The sequence below is a fragment of the Belonocnema kinseyi genome, chromosome 6, assembly GCF_010883055.1.
Source record: "Belonocnema kinseyi isolate 2016_QV_RU_SX_M_011 chromosome 6, B_treatae_v1, whole genome shotgun sequence".
NCBI lineage: Eukaryota > Metazoa > Arthropoda > Insecta > Hymenoptera > Cynipidae > Belonocnema > Belonocnema kinseyi.
This window is the reverse complement of record NC_046662.1, coordinates 59,326,440-59,338,833: the sequence shown is the minus strand read 5'-3', so window position 1 is coordinate 59,338,833 and position 12,394 is coordinate 59,326,440. Positions and strand designations below refer to the sequence as shown.

The window sequence follows — 12,394 nt, the reverse complement described above, 5'->3', positions numbered from 1 at the left end:
AATTCTCTCATCATTTAATAAAATATTGCATAGTGTTTTCTCACTCTTTCCTTCAAACACCATAGTTTTTGTTTTATTTGCGTTAATTTTGAGGCCCATGCTGTTCATGCTTTCATCTAGTTTATTCAACATTCTTCGTAGGTCTTCGATAGACTCTGCCATAACAACCTTATCATCTGCGAACGCTAAACATTAATTTTATTTAATGGCACCTAAAAAATGTTGTTTTTCCCAAAAAGGATAAGGATAACACGAAAAACATATGACATTTCTAGCTTTAGATTATTTTCCTTTATTCATTCTCTTTCATTAAAATCTCTCACATTAAATCTCTCTCATTTAAAACCTAATATTACAGACATATCTAAAATGTAAGAATTAAGAATCTATACAAACAAAGCAATCAGCTCCGTCTTTTTAAGAAAATAAAACTCTACCCTTATTTAATCTTTGAAGAATCTTAAAATTTAAATTAAATCGACTCTCTTTGGATCTTTTGACGTCTCAATAATTCGTAAATTGCAATTATTTAAACTTCAAAGTAAATACACTCGCCGCTTCTTTAAATAAGCATTGCGCACTCAAAAAACGGTTAATTGGGCGAATTATTTAGTTAGTAAGTTATGGTACTGTTATTTTATTAGTTGACACAATTATGTTATTAGTTACAGTGATTATTCAATTAGTACCACTAGATAATAATATGGTTGTCCCAAATAATTTTGTTATTGATAAGGTTACTATTATAGTTTGGGTGCGGAATTCATCTTGTTTGGTTAAAAATTCTATCATTTGGTTGACAATTTGATTAATTTGTTCAAAATGCAACCAAATTCTTAACAAAATATGTTTTTGTCAGAAATGTAACTGCTTTCCTTTCTAGTTCAAACTTCAACTTTTTGAATAAAAATGTATGTCTTTTGTTGAAAATTCTTCTTTCTTGGAATCAATTTAATCTTCCTGGTGGAAAATTATTCCTTTTTGGTTGAAACTGCAATTGTTTGATTAAAATATCAACTGTTACATGCTTGGTTTAGAATTAATCATTTTTGGTTGAAAAGTCGATGATTTAACATAAAGTTGAACTAATTTGCAAAAAAATGTATTTTATTCTAATAAAGATTTATAATTATGGTTGAAAATTAAAATTTTTCTTTCAAATTAACTTTTCTGTCAAAAATGCTACTATTTTGTATGAAATTCATCTTTTTAACTTGAAAATTCAAGATAATTCATCTTTCAAATTGAATAACTTTTTCCTAAAATTAAATCATTTTGTCCTAAATTTATATATTATGTTCAAAATCCGTCATTTTTGGTCGACCTTTAATCTTCATGGTCGAAAATTCATATTTTTGCTTGAAATTTAACAACTTTTTTTGAAAATTCATTTTTTCGTAAAATTATTTCTTTTCATCTGAAAATTTAAGTATTCCATTTTTGTTTGAAACTTTATCTTTTATATTTTAAAACTTAAAAATTCAACTTTTTTGTAGATAACTCATCTTTTCTGCTTTAAAATACAGAAATTTTGTTCTAAAATTATGTATTTTGTTAAAAATTGGTTATTTTTGGTGGAATATTATTCTTCTCGTTTGAAAATTAATCATCTTGGTTGAAAGTTCATTTTTCTTTTTTAATTGTTTTTTTATTTGAAAATGTAACTATTCCATATTTGGTTGAAACTTTATCCTGTATGTATTGTATAAATTAAAAATTCATCTACTTGGTAGAAAAGTCATGTATTTTGTTGAAAGTTCTCTTTTTGGATATAATATAATCTTGTTTGTTAAAAGTTTAACTTTTTTGTTGCAAATTCAACTATATTGTTAAAAATTCATTTTTCTTGATTAAAAATTATCTTTTTAGTTAAAAATTCATCTTTTTTGAATGAAAAGTCCACTTTTTTCTGAAAGATTCGACTTTTTAGCTTAAAGAATTGACTCTTTTGTTGAAAATTCAAATATTTAATCAAATTTTAATATGTTATGTATGAAAGTTCGACTATTTAATTGAAAATGCATCTTTTTATGCTGAAAATTAAACTTTTTTGTTAAAAATCTATTTTTGGTCGATACTTCAATTATGTTATTAAAAATCTATCCTTTTGGATTAAAAATTCATCTTCAATGATAGAAAAGTAATCCTTCTTGCTTGAAAACTTATTTTTGTTGGTTGAAAAGTAACCCTTTTTTAAAATTCAACTGTCTTGACAAAAAATCGTCTTTTTGGCTTGAATATTAAGCTATTTGGTTAAATCTTTAACTATGTTTGGGAAAATTCATCTCTTTTACTGGAAAGTACATCCATTTGGTTGTTAATGCACCTGTTTGGTGGAAATTTTTTTTTTTAATTCGTCTGTTTCTGTTAAAAATTTATCTCTTTAGCTAAAGTAGTTTATAGATGGCCCATAATTGGAAAAAATTCCGTGTAACCACTGACCATATCATAAAAACTAAATAGTTGGCCCAACTAACCATTTTTTCAGTGCGGGAAGGAAAAAATGAATTTTAAAAGTATGCAATTTCAATGAAACGTTATTCTTAAGTTTACTGGTGCCTGCCCTTAAAAAATGACGCAATACTTGTACAAAAATAAGACTATGCTTGTTCCAAATTATAAATCCATTTTAAAAATCGTATTGAGTCACGAATATGAATATCTTAGCGACAGCGCTTCCAACAAAGCCTGTGTTGTGATAGATTTCCATGCTGAGGTCAAGTTGAATTTCTTGGGGTCCTTGGATCGGTTTTATTAAAGCTAGGACTACTTGCGATGGGGCAATTCTTCGCATAGCAAAACAGGATTCTGTGGCTCGCACTACACCAGGAGGTGCTCTAGCTTCGATGAAGGACATGCTAAATTGTAAAGTGGATCCTGGCAAGTGAGTTCCTCTCATCGTGAAAAGCTCGAGTTGGCCAGTTCTTACTGGCATTGGCAAATTACTCACGAATGTTATGAAGTTGTAAGAATAATGAGATGGTTGACGCAAACATGCCACGTCTGATATTAGGCAATATCGAGAAGCTTTCACACAACGGCTAAAACATTTATTTTGTACAATTATTTATACGGCAAATCAACATTTTTTGCGATTAGAAAGAAAAATTGAAATTTTAGCTCAAATGTATTCAGGGTGGCTGCGAAAAATTATTTTTCAAAATAGTTTGACGTTTTTTTGATTATTCCCTGACTAATTATTTATCGGTGTAAAGATTTGGAAACACCAAATTTATATTTAAAGACTAAAATGGAATTCTTCTAACATTTTTAATATAGAACCTTTTATAAATTGAATACAATTTTTTTTTTAATGTACATTTTGTCCAATTTAAATTGACGAAATAACCCAAAGCGCCTAATTTGCATTAATAATTTGAATAATTAAAATCTAAGAATTTTAAATTAGATTAGAAAATAATTTAAAATCCTATTTAACGTCCAATAATCAAGTTAATGTATAGAATTCCCGAAAATAAAACCAAGAATAAAACGCCTAAATTTGGACAACTAACATAAAATACTCCTATTGTAATTGAAAAAATATCCCCCTTTAAATGGAAAAAATTATGGACAAAAATAAAAAACGAGGAAAGAAGAATGAGAAAGCAGCCAATTAAATCCCCGTCCTTCTCTTTTTCTTCTTTCTTTCTTCTTTTTTATTGTTTTTATTATCAAAATAAAAGAACATTTATAAATAATATTCACCAACGTTTTGGTATTCACACAGCATTCTTATCAAGGCAATAATAAGAATAAAAAAGACGAAAGAAATTAAAAAAAGAGAAGGAAGGGGTTTTGATTGGTGGCTTTCTCATTTTTCTTTCTTCTTTTTATTTTTGTCCAGAGATTTTTTTTACATGGTTCTTTTTTAAATTAAAATAGGAGAATTTATGGTGGTTGTCCATATTTGCTCGTTGGATTCTTGGTTGTATTTTTAGGAATTCTATACATTAATGTGAATAAAGTTCTTTTGAATTTAAAAGAATTCGATTCATAAGATTTCAAAACAGTTCAAGTTACATTTTTTTAAATTAAATGAATTGGAAAAAATAATAAGAATGGATGGTGAATTTAAACAAAGGTTCAAGTAAATTGAAAACATTTTAAAAATATGCAAACTTCATCGAATTTAATAAGTTTGAAATGAGTTCAGAAAAATTGAAGGTACTTAAAAAAAAAGTTTTATGAAATGCCTAAAAATAAAGGTAAGTTTTAAAAACTTCAAGCTGAATTAAACGAAAACTAGAATTTCTTAAATTTCATTTGATTTCAGTGAATTTATAAGAAATTAAGGGAATGCAAAAAATCTAGAGACTGAAAAAAAATAAATAAAGAAAATTCAAAATTATTTAAAAGATTTCAGGATAAATGAGTAATAAATTAACTAAAGTTAATTATTTATTTTAAATAATTTAATTAATTGATCACATTGATTAATTCAAATGACTTGCAAAAAATATATAAAAATCTCTTCCAATATTTGAAACCCTACGAAATCCCTCATTTCTTGTCAATAAATTCTTTGAAATCCATTAAAATTTTATAAATTCCTTAAAATAGTTCTATATATCTTTCAAAAATCTAGGAAACTCTTTACAAATTCATGTAAATTTGTTTAAATCCCTTAAAATCATTAAAATCCTTGGAATCATTTAAAATACCCTTAAATATTACGAATCCTTCGAAATCCTTGAAACTTTGTAAAAATCTTGAAACTTCATTGGAATTTTGAAAAATATTCTAAATTCTTTCAAATCCTCTAAAATGTCTTGAAATGATTGAAATATATGAAAATTGTCTTCGATTCTTTTAAAATACCCTACATTTTTTTAATCTTTCGAAATCCCATTCAATTACTAAAATAAATTGGAAAATTCTTGGAATATTTGTAAATACCCTAAAATATTGAAAATATTTGTAAATTTATTGCGATATTTTAAAGCTGATGAAAAGTCCTTAATTTGTTTTTAAATACTCTAAAATGTTTAGAATCCTTTTGACATTGTATGACATTCCTTGAAATTTTGGTTAGGCTTTTTAAGAATTCTTTAAAATTGACAAAAATGGCCTAGAATATTTTTAATCTTTTAAAATCCATTTAAATTATTTAAATCTATTCAAAATTTCTTGAAATCTTTTAAAATAGTCTAAAAATGTTTAAATTTTTTAACATCTTGGGAAATATTTGAAAAAAATCCCTTAAAAGTTTTTAAAGCTCTTGAAAATGCATTGGTATCTTTTAAAATGCTTTACAATATTACAAATCCGTTGAAACCCCCTTAAATTACTTAAATAATTTGAAAATTCCTTGGAATATTTTAAAAAATCCTACAATATTTTTAATCCCTTGAAATACTTTGAAGTCCATTGTAATTAAACCCTACTAAATCCCTCAATTCTTATGAATAAATACTTTGAAATCCATTACAATATTATTCAATCCTGTGAAATCCTAAAAAATGTATTAAAACACCATTCCTTTGGAATATTTTAAAATATTCAAAACGTTTTAGATCCTTTGAAATCTTTTGCATTCCCTTCAAATATCTCAAAATATTATGAAATATTTTTTAATCTTTTAAAACTTTGAAGCTCTTGAAAATTCCTTCGAAGTTTTACAAATATCCTAAAATCTTTAAATCCTTTGGAATATCTTCAAATTATTCAAATCTATTAAAAATTCTTTGGAATCTTTTAAAATATCCTCAATTATCTAAAATTATCTGAAATCTGATGAAACCCATTTAACTTGTCAAAAATCTTGAAAAATCCATGGAATTTTTAAAAATATACTAAAATATTTATAATTCTTTAAAATCCCTTGAAATGATTGAAATCGATTACAAGTTTCAAAATAATTCTGGAATAGAATTTAATTTTAAATCAAAAACATTATTTTCGATGAAAAAGTATTAAAACTTACAGAAAAATTTGTTAACAATGTTATTTTCCCATTAATTTTGTTTTGCTATCGCTTCATACCAATTTTTTATAATTTTTTTAATTTTAGTAATTAATAAATTACTTTTTCGGTTAAAACATTCTCTACGACTTTACTGTTTCCAATTTTGAAAGTAAAGTTTTCTTTCTAAGTATTTTATAATTAAATTTGAAAATTATTTACTGTTTTTAAATTGGAAAAATTATAGTTATAGGAAATCCCCCCCCCCCCCCCGAAAGAATAAGCCATGATATATTAAAATTTAACCGTTTTTTTTTAATTGGTACGAAGAGTCAGTAAGGAAAAAATCATTTACAAAAACTATTATTAAATCATTATTTCTTTTCAATTTCAAAATATTGCCATAAAAAATCAAATTTTTTCTTTCATAAGACATGACTGATAATATCATTTAAATTCTCAAAATCAAACAAAAGATTACTTCCTCAGGCACGTTATTTTTGGCACGACACTAACTTAAAGTACTTCTTCCAGGAATTCCCTGACTTTTGGCATTTTTTTTCAAAAATCCCTAGTTTTCCCTGACGAGGAAAATTCCCTGACTTTTCCCTTATTACCAGGTTTTTCCTGAACTGCAGCCACTCTGATATTTTAAATTCGCAGGTAAATTGTTATGTACTTACTTCTTCTTTTCACTATCTAAATAGTAACCCGAGGGACAATCAATCTTGTTACATCTGAATCCACCTCGAGTATTTTGGCACATTTCATTCGAATTGGCACAAACTTGTCCCATGGCACACTCATCAATATCTTTAAAAAAGAAAAAGAAATATAATTAGTCAAGTCTCGACTTGCCGTAAACTGAAACTAATTTTTTAAACTGTCAATTCTTCATGAAATCGACCTTTTGAACAATGTATTCTCGTCTTTTTTTACTTAAAATTATTAATATTTATCTAGTGGAATATTTATTGTCATTGGTTAATTAATATTTAATTATTTAAATAAATGGAAATTGTTTAAATAATTCTTGTTTACGAAAATTCGTTTTAACTAACCCCTAAAAATTATTACTATTAGTCTAGTGGAATATTTATTAACATTGGTTACTTAATTGTTTATTATTTTAACAAATGGAATTTCTTTAAAGAATTTTTTTCTAAAATTCGTTTTTTGCTTTAAAAATTATTACTATTGGTTTAGTGAAATATTTATTAACATTATTTCATTAATTTCCAATTTTTTAAACAAATGGAATTTGTTCAATTATTATTTTAATAAAAATTATTAATATTTCTTCAGTCGAATATTTTTCAACATTGTTGGATTAATTTTATTTTTTTGAATTTTTTAAAAATAAAAATTATTACTTAAATATAACTTATAAATTTATTATTAATAAATTAATTATTAATCATTAATTCATTATTACTGATAAATATTCCACTAGACCCATAGTATAAATTTTGAGGAAAAAAAGGAATTTTCAACAAAATTATTCAAACAAATTACATTTGTTTAAACAATTAAAAATTAATAAACCCATGTTATTAAATGTTACACTAGACTAATAGTAATAATTTTAAGGAGGGGGGGGGGGGAAATTTTAGAAAAAAAATTGTTTAAACAAATTGCATTGGCTTGAATAATTAATAATTAATTAACCAATGATAATAAATATTCCACTAGACTCAAGTAATAATTTTAAGTAAAACAATATGAGAATACAGTGCTCAAAAGGTCGATTTCATGAAGAATGGACATTTTTGGTTTTAAGGGTAGTTTTCAGGTACTCATGATGGTGTGTTAGGGGTGTCAAACCCATATGTCTGATACATGAAATTCTTCGTTGGATAATTCTCAATAGGCCCCCATACTTTCCCGTCATATGTTTTCAAACCCTAAAAAATTATTTCAAAAACTCAAAAAAGTGATTCTTCCCCATGCATTTTACATGGTAAACTTCAAGTCAAATCGAAAAAAAAATATTTAAAAAAATTAGGGAATGTCTTTTTTCGGATTTGGAATGAATTTGGGGGTTCGTTGCCCTCTAAAAAAAGCATTTGTGAGCTACCCTAGTGTGCAATGGAAAGTTAACTTTTATTTTATAAGCATAATTTCCCGTTTTTTAACCTCATATTTATATATTTTGAAAGATCAAAATTCCTATTTACTTATACCAGACTTTATTTTTTTTTATATCACGTATACACTTAAATGTGATATTTATTAATAGAAAGCAATAAGAAAAACCCACTATTTTTGGTTAAAAGTTTATGCTTTACGTTTGAAAATTCTACTTTTGAATATTGCGTCAGGAATTTATCTGTTTGGGTTAAAAATTTAATACTATTTTCACAATTTATTTTTTTTTAATTTCAAGAATTGTATTAAAGTTATCATTTTAATTTGAAAATGGAACAGTTTCATTGCAATTTTTTTCTTATTTGGTTTAAAAATTCATCTCTTTTTGTAAAAATGTTATCTTTTTTCGTTCAACATGCAACTATCTGCCTAACATATAATCTTTTATTGTTGAAAATTAAAAATTTTAATTGAAAATAAAACTAATTTATAAAAAATTAGTTTTTTGTTATCGCAAATTAATTTATTTAACTGTAAATTGAACTATGCCATTTTTGGCTAAAAATTTATCTTTTTTAGTTGAAAATTGAATTATTTGGTTAAAAATTCATATATTTTGTTAAAAAATTAGTTTTTTATACTAGCAAATGAATCTCCTTTGGTTTAAGATTTAAGCATTTGGTTGAAGATATGTGTATTTTCTTCAAAATTATTTTTTTTTTATGGAAATTTAACTATTCCTTTTTTGGTTAAAAATTTACATTTGTGGTTTAAAAATCGATCTTTTTAAGTTTAAGAATTTAACTATTTGGTTGCAAATTTATGTAATTTGTTATTATTCGTCTTTTTTAGTAGAAAATGAATTTTCGCAGTTGAAAATTCAACTATTTAGTTAAAAAATTATGTAAGTATTTCCTTAAAAATTGATCCATTTTGTATGTTTGAAAATTTAAATATAACGTATTTCGTTGAAAATTCGTCTTTTGCAGTAGAAAATCAATCTTCTTATTTGAAATGTTATATTTTGAACTGAAATTTCAACGGTTTTGTTGAAAATTCCACTGTTTTGTAGAAAATTTATTTTTGTTGTTCAAAATTAGTTTTTTTCACCAAAAATTTAACTACTCAATTTTTGTTGTGAAATTTATATTTTTTAGTTAAAAATTCATCTACCTGGCAAAAAATTAATCTTTTATGCTAAAAAATTGATCCTCTTGGATAAAATTGAACTATTTAGTGAAAATGTGTGTATTTTGTTGAAAATTCCCCTCCTCAGAATTTAAATTAAACTCCTTGGCTGAAATAAAAACTACTATTTCGTCTAAAATTAAACTTTTTGGATAAAAATAAGGTTTTTTGTTGAAAATTCATATTTTCAGATTAAAAATTCAACTCTTTTGTAGAAAATTAATTTTTCTTTTATTGAAAATGAATTTTTTTGCAATAAAAATTAATCTATTCTATTTTTAGTTAAAAAATTGTCACTTGTTTAAAATTTATCTTTTTGGGTAGAATATGAACATTTTTGTTTAAAAAATTCAACCATTAGTTTAAAATTTTTGTTTCAAAAATCAATTATTTGGTTAAAATCCAACTGTTTTGTTGCAAATGATTATTTTGCTATGGAAAATTATTTTTTTTAACTGAAAATGCAACTATTCTATTGTGGGTTAAAAACGGATAATTTTCATTTGAAAATGCAACTGTTTTGTAAAAAATTCATTTTTCTTTCATTAAAAATTAATTTTAGCCCAACAAAAATTGATTTATTCCACTCTTGTTTAAAAAGTTGCCTTTTAGTTTAAAAATTCATTTTTACAAGTGAAAAAATTCAACTATTTGATTGAAAATTTGTGTTATTTGTTGAAAATTCATCTTTTATGGTAGAAAATTAACATTTTTTTTTTTGGTTTAAATTCAACTATTTAGTTAAAAATTTATATATTTATTCAGATCTCGTCTCTTTTAGTATAAAATCAATTTGCATGGATGAGAATTCATCTTTTTCGTTGAAAATCTAACTTTTTTGTAAAAAGCTCTCTCCAAATCATCTCACGTTATTTTTCGATGAACCAGTAATAAAATCAGGAATACATTGTCGTCTGCACAAATTAAGTAGGAAAAAATTGAAATGTAAACAAATTATGAACTCACCTTGGCAAGTGCGTCCATCCGTTCCCAGTCTATATCCTTCAGGACACCTGCAGCCATAGCTTCCTGGGGTGTTATCACACATGCCAATGCACAAATTATTGTCCTTGAATTCAGTGCACTCATCGATATCTGAACAGGATCTGTTGTCTGAATTGAGTCTGTATCCAGACTCGCAACCACATCTGTAACTTCCCCAAGTGTTTGAGCACAGATGTTGACATATTCCTGGCATGGATTCACACTCGTTGATGTCTTGACAGGCGCCACCTGCCCCGGGAGAATTTTCGAAACCTGACTCACACGTGCAACGAAAAGAACCCACTGTGTTCTCGCAGTGACCTCCAGGACCACAAGTCTTTCCACTGTAGAGACTGCACTCGTCTATATCGACACAGGTCTTATTGGGCCCGACAGAATGCCCTAAAATCATTGAAATTCAAATTGTACTATCAGGGCAGAGGCAAATTCGAATGAAGAAGAGTACATTTTTTAATTTTATGGCAAACTTTACACCCTTTTCCCTATTCACCATTTTCCGCTTTTCAAAAAAATCTTCTTTTTTTATTGGTTTTCAAGAAACTTCCCCTTTTTTCATTTTTTCGCGTAAATTCGAACTTAAATGAACATAATTCGATAAGAAAAGTCTACTATGTGTCGATTTGGCAACATTTTTAAATTCTCGGTTTTTGAAACAAATATTTAAATTTTGCACTCAAAATATCAGTTTTAAATAACAAATGGTATAGTTAAACTTTTAGTAGGAAAAATTAGTTTGCAAACAAAAAACGGATTTTCAACCAAATAGTTCAATTATAAAATATTATAATAAACATTCAACTGGAGCGCTTGCATTTTCAAACAAGAAGATTCATTTACGAATAAAAAGTTCACTTTTCTAACAAAAAATACAATTTTTCAACAAAATACATGAAATTTTAACGAAATAGTTTGATTTTTAATTAAATAAGATAAATTTTCGATCAAATAGTTAAATTTTGAACTAAAAAAATAATAATTCTCAACTGAAAATGGAATAGTAACCAATTTTAGCTGAAAAAATTAATTTTCAACTAAATATAAGAGTTTTCAACTACAACAATTAATCTTCAACTGAAATAGTTCAATTTTCAATGAAAAAAATTAGGTTTTGACTAAGAAAGATCAACCGTTGTCAACGAAAAAAATAAAATATTCAAATTTTTAGTTTAAAAAATTAATGTTTAACAAAAAGATGAATTTTTAACTACAATTGTGAAATTTTTAATTGGAATAAGTTAAATTATTAGTTTAAAAAATTATTTTAACGAAAAAACTAACTTTCAAGAACAACAAAAAACTAAGTTTAAAAAGAAAACAGTTACATTGTCAACGAAAGTTATAACATTTTAAAATAAAATTGTAAATATTTAACTACAACACTTGCATTTTAAACTTAAAAGATGAATTTCTAACTGAAATTATGAACATTGAACGAGATTAATTGAATTTTTGTGCAAAAAGATTAATTTCTACAAAAAAAAAATAATTTTTAACTCAAAAATGTCATTTTTCAAACCAGAAATGGAGAAATTAAATTTTTAGTCAAAAAATGAATGTTTAAGCAAAAAGATTAATTTTAAACTAAAATTATGGAATATTCGACTGGAATAAAAAAACCTAATGAAAGAAATAGTTTTCAATCAAACACATCATTTTTCAAACAAAAAATGCACTTTTATTTAAAACGATGAATCTTCAACCAAATATGAATTAATTTTTAACAAAAGAGTTTAACTTTAAACGGAATAATTTTATTTCCAAAATAAAATATAAATTTTTAACTTAAATTATAAATATTTTAAATAGAATACTTGAATTTTTAATTGACAAGAAGAATTTTTAAACAATAAATTTAACTTTCAAAGAGAAAGATAATTTTCTACAAAAAAAGAAGATTTTTTAACAAAAATATGAACTTTCAGGCCAAACAGGTGAATTTTCAATCAAAAAATACAAATTTTCATTTAAATTGTTGAATTTTGAACTAGAAAACATAAATGTTTAACTAAAAATGGAATGGTTTAATTTTCATTTAAAGAAATTAATTTTTAATCAAACCATTGAATTTTCAAATAAAATGATGAATCTCTAATTGGATTAGTAGAATTTTATGCCAAAAAGATGAATTTCCAATCACAAAGATTAATTTTCTACAAAAATAATGCAGCAAAGTACATATATTTTCAAAGAAATAGTTTAATTTTGAAG

The 12,394-nt window shown here is 25.0% G+C and overlaps 1 protein-coding gene across 1 annotated transcript in view; it reads right to left on the bottom strand.

The window, feature by feature from the left end:
- Positions 1-2,191: 2,191 nt before the first annotated feature.
- The window catches only part of LOC117175018 (fibrillin-1-like), a 61,755-nt gene continuing 51,552 nt past the window's right edge, over positions 2,192-12,394 (bottom strand). The window contains exons 17-19 of the mRNA XM_033364522.1: positions 10,148-10,567; positions 6,589-6,718; positions 2,192-3,041 (exon numbers count right to left, since the gene is read on the bottom strand). Of these exons, the coding sequence (XP_033220413.1) occupies positions 2,630-3,041; positions 6,589-6,718; positions 10,148-10,567 (962 nt within the window). The 3' untranslated portion in view covers positions 2,192-2,629. The remainder of the gene's footprint in view (positions 3,042-6,588; positions 6,719-10,147; positions 10,568-12,394) is intronic.